General features: G+C 45.4%; 1 protein-coding gene across 1 annotated transcript; it reads right to left on the bottom strand.

Annotated features, from left to right (window-relative positions):
• Positions 1–1,410: 1,410 nt before the first annotated feature.
• On the bottom strand, positions 1,411–19,197 carry LOC118359466 (WD repeat-containing protein on Y chromosome-like). Its single transcript, XM_035737983.2, has 29 exons — positions 19,177–19,197; positions 18,732–18,802; positions 18,574–18,613; positions 18,176–18,329; positions 16,482–16,600; positions 16,250–16,353; positions 15,952–16,153; positions 8,775–8,880; positions 8,536–8,620; positions 8,277–8,392; positions 8,129–8,199; positions 7,894–8,024; positions 7,376–7,443; positions 6,407–6,555; positions 6,154–6,291; positions 5,929–6,039; positions 5,589–5,819; positions 5,427–5,497; positions 5,061–5,265; positions 4,811–4,990; positions 4,556–4,639; positions 4,108–4,260; positions 3,777–3,992; positions 3,391–3,543; positions 3,014–3,182; positions 2,702–2,834; positions 2,071–2,245; positions 1,841–1,939; positions 1,411–1,662 (listed from the first exon to the last, which is right to left on the bottom strand). The coding sequence occupies exons 1-29, from the start codon at positions 19,195–19,197 to the stop codon at positions 1,480–1,482; spliced, it is 3,738 nt and encodes a 1,245-aa protein (XP_035593876.2). The 3' UTR covers positions 1,411–1,479.
• Positions 19,198–19,637: the final 440 nt, after the last annotated feature.

The raw sequence follows: 19,637 nt of genomic DNA, 5'->3' as shown, positions 1-19,637 counted from the left end.
GTTCATCATGTGTAACATGCAGACAAATTAAGGGGAGACCACACTAAGCAGTTGATGAGATCAGATGTCCTGTCACTGTGCAGTCAGTGAAGCCTCACTGTACATCCCTCACTCTCTACCTCCCACTCTGACCCCCCTCCTGATTTCAACAGTGGTTTCCCCAGATCTGCTAACGGGCTGCTAATCCAATTGTATAGTGCAGTAAACAAGAGAGTCACTGAGGGCTCCCGAGTGGTGCAGCGGTGTAAGGCACTGCATCTCAGTGCTTGAAGCGTCACTACAGACACCCTGGTTCATTTTCAGGCTGTATCACAACCGGCCGTGATTGGGAGTCCCACAGGGCGGCGCACAATTGGCCCAGCGCCATCCGGGTTTGGCCTGGGTAGGTTACATAAAAGAACAAAAACATTTCAATGTTAAAAAATCATAGAGAGATGATGCACCACCCTCTTGCAGTTACCCAAGGCCTTGCGGTGCCACTCCAAGGTGTGGCTGGCAGCTGGCTTTGTTCGGGGGCAGGGTCACTCAACCACACCATAGTGTCACATTTTTGCTTACCATGAACTTTTCCCCTTTCTCAAAAGCTCAAATTGCATTTTTATCTTCCATAAGTAGCGGAACCCATGACGGGCCAAACGAAAGAAGACAGCAAATCAACAACCATACTTAAATTCTTCAATGGGGGAGCGCTCTATATATTTGTCCTGTTGTTTCTAACCTCACCCTCTTATTTCTCTTCCCTTTCACAAGAAAAAAGTTGACTCAGATACATTGCTTTAGTAGACGAAAGTATATATTTTCAGATTTCAATAAGTCTCAGCTTCACGAAAGGCAATAATATTCTCCACGTGGAATGGAGTCTGTACAGTGGTTTTGATTCATATGACTGCAAGAGGGGGAACAGAATTTCTAGAGGGGTTTTGAAGAATCTTCAGGATCCCAGCGGGGAAACTGCTTTGGGGATTCAATTCATATTTTACAATCGGTACGTTCTGCTGCTGACCTTTTGGCATTTCTTTAAGTACCACTGGTGGGACCTCAGCAAACACCGATACAACCCTCTCATTCGGCGAAGTGACCCGGCTGGTCCAAGCAGGAGAGGGGAGGTCCCAGGCCTGTCAAGGCTGGACATGAAACCTGATAACCAAACTCCAACTCTCTCTCAGATGGAGAGGAGATCTAAACCCCGGGAGAACTCTTAGACACACATGGCTTGTACATATTACTTGTTCCCTCAAACTCTCCACATTTTTTGAGAAAATTTATATTTTTTTGATATCCTCTAAACGTGCAATAAATAAAAAAATCAATGCGCTCTTCACCATTTCATCACATATGACAAAAAGCATTACACGTGTCCTGTATAACTGCCTCGACCTGATCCGTCTAAAACAAACACATGAAATAGTGCCTTGCCAGACTTATTTTTATTTCTGAGTGTAATCAGCGAGGGTCATATTAGCACCTGGGAGTTTCTGGTCATGGAGGAGCAGCCAGGTAGCGTGTGTGTGAGTGGGGCCGGCGCTTAGTGCTCCTCTTCTGCTTGGCAGCAGTGTCTGTGCCCTCATTTAACCTGTGTTGATGGTCCTTCAGAAGCTCTGGGACAGGGGGCAGGGTGACGGGCCGCAGAACGCTGTAGGGCAAGGCCTTATACACCCTCAACTACAGAGAGACAGAGAAACAAACTAAATAAATAAACAGGCACATCATTATCCCTCTTGACTTCGAACAACAGAGATGGTACCTTATACTCTCTCAAAAATGACAGAGAACTACACATCTACGGCCAGGAAACGGTCCCATAGAATTAGTTGTAGGCTCTTTAAGGTATGAGTCTTACCTGCTCTTGACTGCTGAAGGTTGTCTGGAGGTCAGGGTTACAGGACGGAAGGTGATGTCTCACTTTCTGTTTGTATGCTCGTCCTAAAATGCTGCTGGTCTGAGGGAAGGACAGTTGAAGCAACACTCGATCGTTAGGCACAGTAACCACACAGGTGTGTTGCAGTCAGTCCTTTACTTTAATCTGATGTACGTTGGCTACTGCGAGTGTGGATGGCATCTGTAACTCACATGCCTTCCCTTCTCCTGCCACAGTCTCCATGTGTTCTCAATCTGCTCGTCGGTGTACTTGACGATCCGTGGGTCGGTAGGAACCAGTTCCCTCAGCTGCGTTGTGACCCCACCAAACTTTGTCGACTGCTGACTCTTCTGTGCAGTCAGGCCCTCCAGGATGCGTTTGGCACAGCTAAGAAGGCATAGGAGGACATCAAAGAGATGCAGACAGATGACATGATTGGATAAACATCAGACTCAGTAATAGTGCATGGATGGGTACAGTGCATGGATGGGTACAGTGTATGGATGGGTACTTTTTTATTTATTTTACCTTTATTTTACTAGGCAAGTCAGTTAAGAAAAATTCTAGGAACAGTGGGTTAACTGCCTGTTCAGGGGCAGAACGACAGATTTGTACCTTGTCAGCTCGGGGATTTGAACTTGCAACCTTTTGGTTACTAGTCCAATGCTCTAACCACTAGGCTACCCTGCCGCCCCTGAGCGGTACAGTGCATGGATGGGTACAGTGCATGATGGGTACAGTGCATGACTAGCATGTTTTTGTGTGTAGAAAGTCCCATTCATCAGCCATATAGTTCACATTATGGAGACAGAAGGGCTTGCGCATTTGGACTTTTCCCCTCACCTCCAGTGCGGGTACTTCCCCTCATTAAGGACTTTAAGTGTCTGACAGGACCCCATCCTCTTCAGGTCCACTGGGAGCTCTGTGTGGAGGGCCTTGGGGTCGCCCACCCGCCACAGGCCCTGCCCAAATGTACCTGAGATGTAGAGACAGACCGGGTACTAGTTGTCAGTATTAGTAGACATACAGTAGTTGGAGCGTACCAACACTGCCCCCTTGTGGCTGATGATAAAACATATTACATAGAACCATAGGACGTTCTCAAACTAATGACACCATACACGTAACTACAGTGGTGGTAGTGGTGGTGCTTACCGATGTATCTGCCAGCGGTGGTCCACAGACGTACGTTACAGTCCAGGCTGGCTGTGACGATGAGGCGGAAACGCTCCACATACTCAAGATGAACGATCCCTTTCAGGTGGCAGCGCCAGGAACTCAGGGGCCTAGGGGGGATCAGGGACACACTCCGTCCCTGCAAAATCTGGTCAGAGAGGGATAATAGAAATAAGTGGGAAATCTATTTATGACAGAGTCTGTTCCGTCTACGGAAGGTGACATCATCAATGACCACTAGCTAGTTTCAGATCTGTTACACATTCATCCTAACCTGCCCTCCTCCCTAAAGCTCTGTAACTTGAACAAATATTTTGGTGTGTCATTATGTTCTGTGTGCACTGCTGTTGAGTTACCTCTTTGTCCTGCTCCACCACCAGCCTCCGTGGTCCCTCCACTTTGCAGTAGGGAGGTATGAGTTGAGGCAACCTCAGAGAGTCCTCATTGGATGATTCCTCCTCCGCCACCCCACCCCTCATACGGTAACAGTACTTCTCAATGTCCCACAGCTGCGGGAAAGGAAATACAGGTGTAGAGGGATGACGTGAACAAAGAAAAACAGAGAGAAAAGAAAAGAAAGATACTATCAGTCCATAGTCGATTTGTAAAACATCCTGCCAATGTCTCCACCCTGATCACTTCTCACCACTGTTCCCTTCACTCAAAGACATCAGTTGGTGTAGCCAACATAGATAAACAACACATGGACATATTCTATGGTGTCCAAACCCTCCAGTACTACCGTGATGTATCCGTTGCTGTCTCCAGTGAGCAGTATCTGGTCCTGTCTGTCAGTGGACATGGCACAGATGACTGGCCCCTTGCTATGCACGGCACGGAATTTCCCCAGCAGCCCTCCGTTACGGCCGATAGACCAGGCGTAGATGTAGCCGTCTGCTGAGCTGGTCAGGAGGATGGCCGTGTCAGGGCTACGCTCACGGGTGGCCAGAAACAACACCTGCTCGTCAGAAAGAGAAATAGGGAGAGACAGTCATTGACATCCTCTGTCGGTAATCAAGGTGAACAACGTTAAACCGTCAGATAGGTTAGTGTATATGTCAGCGAGCCAGTACCTTCTCCACTGCAAACCGAGGCTTCTCCAGCTCGTCGAGGTTGATGGTTTTGCTCTTGCGTCTGGGCAGCAGTGTCGTCCGCCTACCCATGGAGACTGTGACCGGCTGGGGCAGTAAAGCAGAGACTGGAGCAGAGATGCTACCCCTCCGGCCCTGTGGGATGCATAGAAACATGCACACCCATGCATACATACATCAATACATGGAAACCACAGAAGACTGCAGAGGGGAAAACGGCTCATAATAATGGCTGGAACGGAGTAAATGGAACGACATCAAACACATGGAAATGATGTGTTTGAAGTATTTGATACCATTCCACCCATTCCGCTCCAGCCATTACCACGAGCCTGTCCTCCCAAATGAAGGTGGCACCAACCTCCTGTAATGGAAACCCCTTACACGGGCAACATACAAAAAGAGATGAAGCATTGAAACATTCTTTTACATGCCGCATGTTGGCGCGAGGCCCCTGAATCACAGGATCAGGAGGGGGCTCTGGAATACTGCAACGCCGGGCTTGATTGATTTGCTGAGGGACACAAACACCTCTACATCAGTACACACACACTCACACATGCGTATTAAAGTCAGTGTACACACACACACACACACACACACACACACACACACACACACACACACACACACACACACACACACACACACACACACACACACACACACACACACACACGTGTACCTGTATGACGTTGGTGTGGGCAGGATTGGCACAGCTAGGACGGCGAGCCTGAGGGTTGAGAGTCTGGCTCACGGTCTCAAGAAATTCCACCATAGAGCGGAGCCACACATCGTCCTCATCCTCCTTCCCCAAACCGTCTGGACTCATAACAGTCACCACCTGGCCTGGTTTCTCGATCACCTGATTAGAAACTCAACATGAACATCAACAGACAAACAAAATGTCAGCGCTCCATTGTGTCTCGCCTCACCCGTATGGGTAAGAGGGGCAGTGGGCTCTCGCTAGCGTTGAAACGGCAGAAGGCTTGCCCTGAATCTATGTTCCAGACAATGACGTCACCGCTGTAGGAGGCGGTCACCAGCATCTTGCTGCCGTGGGCGTGCATGGAATAGATGTCGTCTGAGTGGTACTGGTTCCACACGCGGTGCTCCATCTTATCCTCCTCCTTATTGTCCCTGACACACGGACGGACAGACAGGAAGAAAGACAGACAGACAGATGGGGAGAAGTAAACATACAGACACAAACGATACAAATAATACAGATACAACATAAAAAAAGCCACACAATTGTATAGATGTACAGATGTAAAGATGTAAAAACATGAAGCACTCACAGATACCACATGACCCGTTTGCTCCAGCCTGAAACATAAATCCTCTCGTTGATGTACAGAATCCCTGTAACCTGCCAACAAAGTCATTTCAGTAAGTATTGTTTCTGTAGTCGAACGGCATTGCTTGGTGGTAAGAAAGAAAAGCAGGATACAGCGCAGTACCTCATTGCTGTCCACCAGGGGGCAGAGTTCAGAAAGGAGAGCCCCATTGTTGAAGTTCCAGAGACGCAGGGTGCCGTCTTTAGACCCGGTGATGAGGCGGCGTTTGGGCCCGTCGAATGCCATGGCAGTGACCTCGACTGGTCGCTCAGGGGTCGTTTGGAACTGCATTACCTTCTCCCCCGTCAGGATGTCCCACACACTGACCACGCCCGCATGGCACCCACTTACCACCTGGGCACAGAGCAGTGGAGAGAAGGTGGGTTTACCTAGCTTCAATAGGTTGTATGATCATCCCTTAGTTGACCTTTACCTCACTCCCAAGTATCGAACCATCACCAACCTGTTTGAAGTTGGAGTTGTAGAGAGCAGCACAGAGTGGCTGTTCGTGTGATGTTGTAGCTGTGGGTACAGAGCAGTTTGCATCCTCCATAGACCCTCGAAGAACTCCAATCTGCCCGGCGCAACATAAACATGAGGAAATAAATACACAGCAATACCAAAGAACCTTGTACAACCAATAGAGTGTGTATGAGTACACATGTTAAAGGCAATAACGAACACACACTAGGTACGTAGCCATCACCATGGTGTTACTGGTGTGGTTATAGTAGGTGCTGGTGATGGGGAAGCAGCCCATGTTGACGTTCCTGGATTGGATGTTCTGGAGGCAGATACTGTCCTGCAGGTCCCACACCCGCACATTCTGGAACCGAAAGAAACGACCCTGACCTGTTTTGTGGTCTAAATGAGCATTACAAATCTGAGTAGTCAACGGGTGACATTGAGTGTCCCTGTAGTGATAATGCTGGACATCTGACCTTGTCTTTGGAGACACTGATGATCTTGTTGTCTCTGCCGTTGACAGCGATGTGAGTGATGATGGTGCTGTGACCTTTCATCTGTGATGTGGCCTGATTGGTCACATAGGGGTTCCAGACCCTCACAACCCGATCGAAGCATCCAGTCACTGGAACATTGGAAAACAAGCGCGGACAAACACACATCATGGGATATTGCATCAAAATAATAATACCCAGATTGACAGCTACAGAAAGATCAGCAAAGAATAATGTATAAAATAAGTAATATAAATACTGAGCTATATTGCATGAAAAAAGGGAAATTATATTATTTTATACTAATACATCTGCTTAGAGAAAGAGATTTCGTTTCACAAGTAATACAAATTTTAAAAACTCAAAGATAGTGGTCAGAATGATTGGCACCTCTGTTTTCAATACTCCAGCACCCTCCCCTTGTGAGGATAATGACCCTTAGTATGTTCCTGTAATGTTTAATGATATTGGAGAACACACTGGAAGTGATCTTAGACCATTGTTCCATACAGAATCTTTCCAGATCCTTGATATCCTTCGTCTGCGCTTATAGGCTGTCCTCTTCCATTCACACCACAGGTTTTCAATGGGGTTCAAGTCAATGGCCATTGCAAAATGTAGATTTTTGTAGTCAATTAACCATTTCTTTGTGGATTTTGATGTGTGCTTGGGGTTACTGGAAGTGTCAGCCTCCTAAAGTTACTGATGCTGTTGACCTTAACAAGGGCCCCAGGACCAGTGGAATCAAAACATGCTTTCAATTCTAATATAAAATAATATAATTTTTTTAATGTTTGGAGCATACAATATAGATAAGCATTTATTATTTATTTTATACAGTTTTTGTTGCTAATCTTTATCAAGGGTGGCAATAATTTTGTAACTGACTTTATATGTAATTGGTTTAGACATCATAAACAGCACTGTACGGAGAATTACTTCTACACATACCCAGAACGTTGAGCTCAGGTGAGTAGTCAAAACACAGAATTCCCTTCTGCATGTGAAAGAGTGCAGTTCTGAGAAAGAAAAACAAGAGAATTATATTCATCCGTGAAATGAACATTAGAAATGAGAGATTTGATGGCATTTTAAAGAGGCACTCCGGCCTCTTCTTTACCTCATTTAGCACCTGTTTTACTGAACAAAAGGCACATCTCAATAGGTTCTAGGTATGACATTACATGGCACAGGATGTTCCCACAACCAAGGAGGGAGGCCGATGACATCACATCCGACCAACTCCTTCTACGGCCTAATCTTTGAAGTTTGTGGTTGTGTCAAAAAAATAAAAATACTTTGCTCAAAACACATTTTGTTAACTTTCAGTGTGTGTATATTACTGTACTTATACGTGGGATATTGTTTTTCAACACGAAAAGTTCAAATATAGCTGCAGTGCGTCTTTAAACAGTCCTGTAAAACACACTGTAAAAATAAAGATGTGGAAAACGTGAAAGGGGGCGTACTGAATTTTACACTTGCGTGAGTGGGGCAGCGTGGTCAGGATCATGGAAGTTTGGTCTGCCGCACAGCAGGTGGCGATGGCATTCAACTCTGGGATGTAGCGGATCTGGTGGATCCAGTCATTGTGGCTGGGCTGGAACATAAAAAGATTGGGGGGAAGATATGAAACAGAGAACTAACTAAAGAGGGGGAGAAATAGTGTGAACAGGAAAAACAAAAGTTATATAAGCTACTTACGACTCTAAAGCAGAGAAATGAGCTGGAGGTGTTTTTGAGCAGGGCTGACACAGGGATGCGATAGTTTGTTCCTGAAAAAGAGGCAAAGAAGTGAGTTTGGTCTTCGGCATGAACCTACCATCTTCACCTGCATGTTTTCACCCAGTACCTGTCTTGAAGGCAGCACTATTGAACAGGCCATTATGGACCACATCAGAGGAGACAAAGATGTATATGGTGCCACTGGCATCCCCAATGGAGTACACTCCTCTCTTACCATCTGTCCTGAAAGGAAGCAGAGAGAAAAAGGTTATTCTCACAAAAAGGCCTGCAAAAGTCATTATGTTCCATTAAACAGAAGTAATAATCAATAATAATAGTTGTGCACTAGGAAAAAGGGTGCCATTTGGAATACACACAAAGCCTACCAGTAGTCCATGACCTCCACGTTGGCCTCCAGCTCCGACAGGGAGAACACTATGTCACACTTACTGGCACTGATGTCATAGAATTCTGGTGAGAGAAAAACTAACACACTGTACAAACACTTCAACAAACATACAGTAGCTATAAATCAGTAGCTATGGCATTGTACAACATAATATCACTGCATAACAAGATGTTTTCATGTATACAAATGTTTGTACAGAGATTCCCACAGACACACCTACGTCTCGCCCTGTGGAGGAGATGGAGAGCTGGTTGATGTTGCTCAGGCAGACCATGTCTGTCACCCAGACGGGCTGGGCCACTGTGTGCTGCATCTGACTTATCTAGAGCAGAGAAAAACATGCAAAGAATGTTTCACAGATAAAGAATAGAACATCCCACAAGCACAACATGAAGCATACCTGCTGTCCACAAGCATGACATGAAGCATACCTACTGTCCACAAGCATGACATGAAGCATACCTGCTGTCCACAAGCACGACATGAAGCATACCTGCTGTCCACAAGCACAACATGAAGCATACCTGCTGTCCACAAGCACGACATGAAGCATACCTGCTGTCCACAAGCACGACATGAAGCATACCTGCTGTCCACAAGCACGACATGAAGCATACCTGCTGTCCACAAGCACGACATGAAGCATACCTGCTGTCCACAAGCACGACATGAAGCATACCTGCTGTCCACAAGCACGACATGAAGCATACCTACTGGTCCACAAGCATGACATGAAGCATACCTACTGGTCCACAAGCATGACATGAAGCATACCTACTGGTCCACAAGCATGACATGAAGCATACCTACTGGTCCACAAGCATGACATGAAGCATACCTACTGGTCCACAAGCATGACATGAAGCATACCTACTGGTCTACAAGCATGACATGAAGCATACCTGCTGTCCACAAGCACGACATGAAGCATACCTGCTGTCCACAAGCACGACATGAAGCATACCTACTGGTCCACAAGCATGACATGAAGCATACCTGCTGGTCCACAAGCATGACATGAAGCATACCTGCTGTCCACAAGCATGACATGAAGCATACCTGCTGTCCACAAGCACGACATGAAGCATACCTGCTGTCCACAAGCACGACATGAAGCATACCTACTGGTCCACAAGCATGACATGAAGCATACCTACTGGTCCACAAGCATGACATGAAGCATACCTACTGGTCCACAAGCATGACATGAAGCATACCTACTGGTCCACAAGCATGACATGAAGCATACCTACTGGTCCACAAGCATGACATGAAGCATACCTACTGGTCTACAAGCACGACATGAAGCATACCTGCTGTCCACAAGCACGACATGAAGCATACCTACTGGTCTACAAGCATGACATGAAGCATACCTGCTGTCCACAAGCACGACATGAAGCATACCTGCTGTCCACAAGCACGACATGAAGCATACCTACTGGTCTACAAGCATGACATGAAGCATACCTGCTGTCCACAAGCACGACATGAAGCATACCTGCTGTCCACAAGCATGACATGAAGCATACCTACTGGTCTACAAGCACGACATGAAGCATACCTGCTGTCCACAAGCACGACATGAAGCATACCTGCTGTCCACAAGCACGACATGAAGCATACCTGCTGGTCCACAAGCATGACATGAAGCATACCTACTGGTCTACAAGCATGACATGAAGCATACCTGCTGTCCACAAGCATGACATGAAGCATACCTACTGGTCTACAAGCATGACATGAAGCATACCTACTGGTCCACAAGCATGACATGAAGCATACCTACTGGTCTACAAGCATGACATGAAGCATACCTACTGGTCCACAAGCATGACATGAAGCATACCTACTGGTCCACAAGCATGACATGAAGCATACCTACTGGTCTACAAGCATGACATGAAGCATACCTACTGGTCCACAAGCATGACATGAAGCATACCTACTGGTCCACAAGCATGACATGAAGCATACCTACTGGTCTACAAGCATGACATGAAGCATACCTACTGGTCTACAAGCATGACATGAAGCATACCTACTGGTCTACAAGCATGACATGAAGCATACCTACTGGTCTACAAGCATGACATGAAGCATACCTACTGGTCTACAAGCATGACATGAAGCATACCTACTGGTCTACAAGCATGACATGAAGCATACCTACTGGTCTACAAGCATGACATGAAGCATACCTACTGGTCTACAAGCATGACATGAAGCATACCTACTGGTCCACAAGCATGACATGAAGCATACCTACTGGTCCACAAGCATGACATGAAGTATACCTACTGGTCCACAAGCATGACATGAAGCATACCTACTGGTCCACAAGCATGACATGAAGCATACCTACTGGTCTGAAGCATACCTACTGGTCTACAAGCATGACATGAAGCATACCTACTGGTCTACAAGCATGACATGAAGCATACCTACTGGTCTACAAGCATGACATGAAGCATACCTACTGGTCTACAAGCATGACATGAAGCATACCTACTGGTCCACAAGCATGACATGAAGCATACCTACTGGTCCACAAGCATGACATGAAGCATACCTACTGGTCTACAAGCATGACATGAAGCATACCTACTGGTCCACAAGCATGACATGAAGCATACCTACTGGTCTACAAGCATGACATGAAGCATACCTACTGGTCTACAAGCATGACATGAAGCATACCTACTGGTCTACAAGCATGACATGAAGCATACCTGCTGGTCTACAAGCATGTCATACCTGCTGTCCAAGCATGACATGAAGCATACCTACTGGTCTACAAGCATGACATGAAGCATACCTACTGGTCTACAAGCATGACATGAAGCATACCTACTGGTCTACAAGCATGACATGAAGCATACCTACTGGTCTACAAGCATGACATGAAGCATACCTACTGGTCTACAAGCATGACATGAAGCATACCTACTGGTCCACAAGCATGACATGAAGCATACCTACTGGTCTACAAGCATGACATGAAGCATACCTACTGGTCTACAAGCATGACATGAAGCATACCTACTGGTCTACAAGCATGACATGAAGCATACCTACTGGTCTACAAGCATGACATGAAGCATACCTACTGGTCCACAAGCATGACATGAAGCATACCTACTGGTCTACAAGCATGACATGAAGCATACCTACTGGTCCACAAGCATGACATGAAGCATACCTACTGGTCTACAAGCATGACATGAAGCATACCTACTGGTCTACAAGCATGACATGAAGCATACCTACTGGTCTACAAGCATGACATGAAGCATACCTACTGGTCCACAAGCATGACATGAAGCATACCTACTGGTCTACAAGCATGACATGAAGCATACCTACTGGTCTACAAGCATGACATGAAGCATACCTACTGGTCTACAAGCATGACATGAAGCATACCTACTGGTCCACAAGCATGACATGAAGCATACCTACTGGTCCACAAGCATGACATGAAGCATACCTACTGGTCCACAAGCATGACATGAAGCATACCTACTGGTCCACAAGCATGACATGAAGCATACCTACTGGTCCACAAGCATGACATGAAGCATACCTACTGGTCCACAAGCATGACATGAAGCATACCTACTGGTCTACAAGCATGACATGAAGCATACCTACTGGTCTACAAGCATGACATGAAGCATACCCTACTGGTCTACAAGCATGACATGAAGCATACCTACTGGTCTACAAGCATGACATGAAGCATACCTACTGGTCTACAAGCATGACATGAAGCATACCTACTGGTCTACAAGCATGACATGAAGCATACCTACTGGTCCACAAGCATGACATGAAGCATACCTACTGGTCCACAAGCATGACATGAAGCATACCTACTGGTCCACAAGCATGACATGAAGCATACCTACTGGTCCACAAGCATGACATGAAGCATACCTACTGGTCTACAAGCATGACATGAAGCATACCTACTGGTCTACAAGCATGACATGAAGCATACCTACTGGTCCACAAGCATGACATGAAGCATACCTACTGGTCTACAAGCATGACATGAAGCATACCTACTGGTCTACAAGCATGACATGAAGCATACCTACTGGTCTACAAGCATGACATGAAGCATACCTGCTGTCCACAAGCATGACATGAAGCATACCTACTGGTCCACAAGCATGACATGAAGCATACCTACTGGTCCACAAGCATGACATGAAGCATACCTACTGGTCTACAAGCATGACATGAAGCATACCTACTGGTCTACAAGCATGACATGAAGCATACCTGCTGTCCACAAGCATGACATGAAGCATACCTACTGGTCTACAAGCATGACATGAAGCATACCTACTGGTCTACAAGCATGACATGAAGCATACCTACTGGTCTACAAGCATGACATGAAGCATACCTACTGGTCTACAAGCATGACATGAAGCATACCTACTGGTCTACAAGCATGACATGAAGCATACCTACTGGTCTACAAGCATGACATGAAGGTCATACCTACTGGTCTACAAGCATGACATGAAGCATACCTACTGGTCTACAAGCATGACATGAAGCATACCTACTGGTCTACAAGCATGACATGAAGCATACCTACTGGTCTACAAGCATGACATGAAGCATACCTACTGGTCTACAAGCATGACATGAAGCATACCTACTGGTCTACAAGCATGACATGAAGCATACCTACTGGTCTACAAGCATGACATGAAGCATACCTACTGGTCTACAACATGAAGCATACCTACTGACATGAAGCATACCTACTGGTCTACAAGCATGACATGAAGCATACCTACTGGTCCACAAGCATGACATGAAGCATACCTACTGGTCTACAAGCATGACATGAAGCATACCTACTGGTCTACAAGCATGACATGAAGCATACCTACTGGTCTACAAGCATGACATGAAGCATACCTACTGGTCTACAAGCATGACATGAAGCATACCTACTGGTCTACAAGCATGACATGAAGCATACCTACTGGTCCACAAGCATGACATGAAGCATACCTACTGGTCCACAAGCATGACATGAAGCATACCTACTGGTCTACAAGCATGACATGAAGCATACCTACTGGTCTACAAGCATGACATGAAGCATACCTACTGGTCTACAAGCATGACATGAAGCATACCTACTGGTCTACAAAGCATGACATGAAGCATACCTACTGGTCTACAAGCATGACATGAAGCATACCTACTGGTCTACAAGCATGACATGAAGCATACCTACTGGTCTACAAGCATGACATGAAGCATACCTACTGGTCTACAAGCATGACATGAAGCATACCTACTGGTCTACAAGCATGACATGAAGCATACCTACTGGTCTACAAGCATGACATGAAGCATACCTACTGGTCTACAAGCATGACATGAAGCATACCTACTGGTCTACAAGCATGACATGAAGCATACCTACTGGTCTACAAGCATGACATGAAGCATACCTACTGGTCTACAAGCATGACATGAAGCATACCTACTGGTCTACAAGCATGACATGAAGCATACCTACTGGTCTACAAGCATGACATGAAGCATACCTACTGGTCCACAAGCATGACATGAAGCATACCTACTGGTCCACAAGCATGACATGAAGCATACCTACTGGTCTACAAGCATGACATGAAGCATACCTACTGGTCCACAAGCATGACATGAAGCATACCTACTGGTCCACAAGCATGACATGAAGCATACCTACTGGTCTACACAAGCATGACATGAAGCATACCTACTGGTCTACAAGCATGACATGAAGCATACCTACTGGTCCACAAGCATGACATGAAGCATACCTACTGGTCTACAAGCATGACATGAAGCATACCTACTGGTCTACAAGCATGACATGAAGCATACCTACTGGTCCACAAGCATGACATGAAGCATACCTACTGGTCTACAAGCATGACATGAAGCATACCTACTGGTCCACAAGCATGACATGAAGCATACCTACTGGTCTACAAGCACGACATGAAGCATACCTGCTGGTCTACAAGCATGACATGAAGCATACCTACTGGTCCACAAGCATGACATGAAGCATACCTACTGGTCTACAAGCACGACATGAAGCATACCTGCTGTCCACAAGCACGACATGAAGCATACCTACTGGTCCACAAGCATGACATGAAGCATACCTACTGGTCTACAAGCACGACATGAAGCATACCTACTGGTCCACAAGCATGACATGAAGCATACCTACTGGTCTACAAGCATGACATGAAGCATACCTACTGGTCTACAAGCATGACATGAAGCATACCTACTGGTCCACAAGCATGACATGAAGCATACCTGCTGTCCACAAGCATGACATGAAGCATACCTACTGGTCCACAAGCATGACATGAAGCATACCTACTGGTCCACAAGCATGACATGAAGCATACCTACTGGTCTACAAGCATGACATGAAGCATACCTACTGGTCCACAAGCATGACATGAAGCATACCTACTGGTCCACAAGCATGACATGAAGCATACCTACTGGTCCACAAGCATGACATGAAGCATACCTACTGGTCCACAAGCATGACATGAAGCATACCTACTGGTCTACAAGCATGACATGAAGCATACCTGCTGTCCACAAGCATGACATGAAGCATACCTACTGGTCCACAAGCATGACATGAAGCATACCTACTGGTCCACAAGCATGAAGCATACCTACTACATGACATGAAGCATACCTACTGGTCCACAAGCATGACATGAAGCATACCTACTGGTCCACAAGCATGACATGAAGCATACCTACTGGTCTACAAGCATGACATGAAGCATACCTACTGGTCCACAAGCATGACATGAAGCATACCTACTGGTCCACAAGCATGACATGAAGCATACCTACTGGTCTACAAGCATGACATGAAGCATACCTACTGGTCTACAAGCATGACATGAAGCATACCTGCTGTCCACAAGCATGACATGAAGCATACCTACTGTCCACAAGCATGACATGAAGCATACCTACTGGTCTACAAGCATGACATGAAGCATACCTGCTGTCCACAAGCACGACATGAAGCATACCTGCTGTCCACAAGCATGACATGAAGCATACCTACTGGTCTACAAGCATGACATGAAGCATACCTACTGGTCTACAAGCATGACATGAAGCATACCTACTGGTGGGATGTTCTATTACATAGCAGTGTCTTTTCTCCATCTCTGTCAACATCATGTATTACTTCAGAGTTTTCACATCATATCAAACATTATTGTCTGGGGATAACATATGAATTGCTATTCAATTCAATTGTAATAGATGAATTGATTGATTATTCGTGATATAATGCTTGAACATGGCTGATACGCACATTGACAGTGCGCAGCAGCTTGAACCTCTCGCTCCAGTAGTTGAGAACGCCATCACGGCTGATTGACAGGTAGCGTCCACTGTGGGTGCGGCCCTTAGAACCCCCCGAGGACCTGCCATGCTCCCCAGAGTCTGTCTTTTTCTCCCCGGCTGGGGGCTGGAATGGGTAGAACTGGAGCCGAACAATGGTCTCACAGTGTGCACTACACAGGCAGAGACACAGACAAATTAAAGCATGCATACACTGCACATATACTACTTAGGAACCTGTAGAACATAGCCAATGAAATACCACTTACACAGGCACAATCTTGAGTGGTTTGGGAAAGTAGATTGGCCTGTTTTGCTGCTGCAAAGAGTCTTTCTCTCTGTACTCTAAAAGCATGTAGTTCAGATATTCAACCTGAAACCACACAAAGTTGTTGTTTATCAGAGTAAAAACTTAAATGTGTTTACGTGTTTGTCACACACCAGAGTTGGTCAACTGACGACAAAACAGCACTCCTGTTCATTGGCGTTTTGCTCTCTCACCCAGTCCATTCTGCCGTCACAGTTGGTGTCCACCTTCATAAAGATAATGTCCACATCCTCGTCATCCACATCGCCCATGATCTTCTTCATCGCATCTCGGAACTGAGCCATATCCAACCCTGACAGAGAGAATGAGAATGACACATTGTATAAGAAAATGTGTCCCTTTTGGATAGTGTAACTTGATGATGTTTTATTTTATTATTCACATTCTGTGATAAAGAACACATGTTCAACCAATTAAAACCCAATTTCCCCCACAAAATCACTATAGTGAGGCGGCAGTGTAGCCTCGTTTTCAGAGTGTTGGACTAGTAACCGAAAGGTTGCAAGTTCAAATCCCCAAGCTGGCAAGGTACAAATCTGTCGTTCTGCCCCTGAACAGGCAGTTAACCCATTGTTCCTAGGCCGTCGTTGAAAATAAGAATTTGTTCTTAACTGACTTGCCTAGTTAAATAAATGTTTAAAAAATAAATAAAATAAAAACAAATAGTAAGTGCCTATTATGTGCCAAATAAAGTAACAGGGTTGACGATTTCATCTTAAATCAGCTATAAATCACCTTGTTACAGGAGGAATGGAAGCTTGTTGTGTGCAACAGGGACAGGCAATTGAATGCAAGCTTCACAAAAAAAGTTTAAATTGTTAAAACATTTCTAGCCTGTATGTATGGCAGGGATGGGCAACTTAGATTGGGGTGGGGCCCACAAAAAATCATGAGGGGCCACAGTGGCTCGCGGGTCTGCATACCCACATCCATACCCACACATGCAGTCAGAGCTGGCACTAGCCTATTCAGGGCCCTTAGCAAAATTTTGTTTGGGAGCCCCCCCACCTTGCAAGAGCAAAACATGTTTAGTTTTGAAGTACATTTCATGCAATTCTACACATTTTGCCATGGGGCATAGAGAAAATGTTGTTTTACAGTAAGCTTGCTGCAATCTAAACATTTTTCCATGGTGTGGAGAACAGATTTTGCAATTCTATGACTAATTTCCTGCGATTTCACACATTTTGCCATAGGGTGGAGAGTCAGGTTTGCAGTTTTTTAATGGGGATAGAACCAGCTCACCTGCTTTTATCACTATGATTTTACTGTTAGACGTTCAATGTTTATTTTGGGAAAAAATATTTTAAAAGGAATAGATTCACCATGCTCAAACAAGAGTTCAGTTCACGCAACAGGATCAACCTTAAATTGAGGGACGGGGTTGTTTTTGTTATTTTCCCTCATAATGAATCACTATGAAATATATCACAAAAAAATAAATAATAATCTCCAGAAATGACTCTGTCAAATAAACAAAATAACGAGGGCTTTACAATGATGGTGAAAACTTGGGGGAATTTTGGGGGTTAAAATCTTAATACAAGTCACAGCGGGTGCATAGAGGTAGTAGCCAAAATACATAATTTTCAAGTTTTAATGTCACATGCACAACAAGTACAGTAAAATACCTTATTTGCAAGCTCTAAATCCAACAATACAGAATTTTGACACTTTAGCTTTTAAATGTAACTTAAAATATCAAATGGGACTAATTTCATGGAACGATCCATGTATGTTTGTATGACAACACTATGTAGAAATGTGCAGCTGGTTGGTGAAACTGGCAGGGATCCACTGGGGGCTAAAAATGATACTGTGGTATACTATTAGTTATGGGGAGGTGTTATGTGTTCGGGTCACTCACCTCCCCCTCCATCTGTGTCAGCCTCTCTGAACATGCGTTCAATGCGGCGAAGGTGCTGTTCGTTGATCTGATTTTCCACTCCCCCCTCAGCTGGCATGTCCTCCTCCGCGGAGTCACTGCTCTTCCCTGAACGCCCCGCCTCCTCTGAAATACCCTGCGGAGGGAGGATATGGAGCACCTCAGTCATACTTAACTCCACATTTGATATTAAAACCAACGTGAACCATCTTTTACTTGAAAAGGTCTTAGGAGGGCAAGATTCATTAAAAACTGCATAGAAAATGTGGGCGACAAGGCAGCAAAAACCCAGGCAATTTGAATAGAAATGTCTGTGTAAATAAAACAGAGCACTTTGGGGGAGCATAACAGTGTGCAGATGCATTTTGTTCTGGATTTACCGGAGCTGTGGTGTGTTTCTGCTTGTCATCGGAGGTGGAACTGTGACAACACGGGCAATGGACACAATGAACACCCAGCAATTCAAAATGTGATTTCGTGATCAGACACATTTAAAGTCCCCATGTGAACTAGCTTTATATTGATATTACTGTCTGACCTTGTAAGGCTGGCCATCTTCACAGTTCCTCTGTGACAGTCCACAAGCTCACACTGGTCATGGCTTTCCACCTTTAACACAGGCACAAATGCTCACAGAAGAACAATGCTCTTTTGGTGATGTCACAATGTGAGAGAGATGTTCCTAACATAAATCATTGATATCTATGGAGATCAAACTTAACCAGATTCTGACCAGATTTCCAAGCTGTTTTCTGATTATAAAAAAGACCTTGCACTCTTGATGACAGAAAGATGACACTAGGGAGACATAAGGGGAGAGACAGAGTCCTGCCTATTTGACACAATCGTTACATGAAAAGATTATGACCAGTTATCCAAATCTGTTTTGCATCTTGACAGAGAAGCTTATAGATGAAGAGATCAATAGAGTGCAGGATAACATGTCCAACAACATGTTGTAGACAAACAACCTCTGCAGTTACCCAAGGCCCTGTGGGCCTCATTCACCTGCAGGAGAAGCTTTGTGCCTGCAAAAGACAAGCCAGACTATAACTTTATAAGCAGATTACTGGGGCCAAGTCACTGGAAGCAGAAACCGGATGGCCAGATCAACATGCAAGGATGGGGGTCAGTGAGAGACAGAGGAAAACCCCACATGGAAGATCTAGACGAGGACCTGTATATTCTGAACAGAGAAAATGACACAGCCCAGCTCAGAATGAGGAGAGCGGTCGTCAGGAAGCCCCTGGTGCCAACAGCGGAGGGAGAGGGCAACATGAAGACGCAGATGATGGAGCTGGCTCAACGGGACATACAGAATCAAGACACGGATAGGGTCCACAGCACCACCGCCGCTCAGGTCCCCTGCCTCAGTGGTCCCCACAAGGCAGGTGCTCCCTATTGCGAAACCCCAGGGTGCAGGCAGGGAGCCCGATCAGGAACA

This window comes from Oncorhynchus keta, chromosome 27, assembly GCF_023373465.1.
Source record: "Oncorhynchus keta strain PuntledgeMale-10-30-2019 chromosome 27, Oket_V2, whole genome shotgun sequence".
Classification (NCBI taxonomy): Eukaryota; Metazoa; Chordata; class Actinopteri; order Salmoniformes; family Salmonidae; genus Oncorhynchus; species Oncorhynchus keta.
Note: the sequence above shows the minus strand (reverse complement) of the source record. Positions and strands in the feature narration are given on the sequence as shown.

What these genes read in the sequence shown, in the direction of transcription:
- LOC118359466 (XM_035737983.2), bottom strand. Translation starts at nt 19,197, where the DNA reads ATGAGGCCCACAGGGCCTTGG. An exon ending in GTGACGGCAGAATGGACTGG is followed by an intron (nt 16,354 to 16,481) that starts GTGAGAGAGCAA and finishes GTGTGGTTTCAG; the next exon opens with GTTGAATATCTGAACTACAT. An exon ending in TAGTGCTGCCTTCAAGACAG is followed by an intron (nt 8,200 to 8,276) that starts GTACTGGGTGAA and finishes CCTCTTTTTCAG; the next exon opens with GAACAAACTATCGCATCCCT.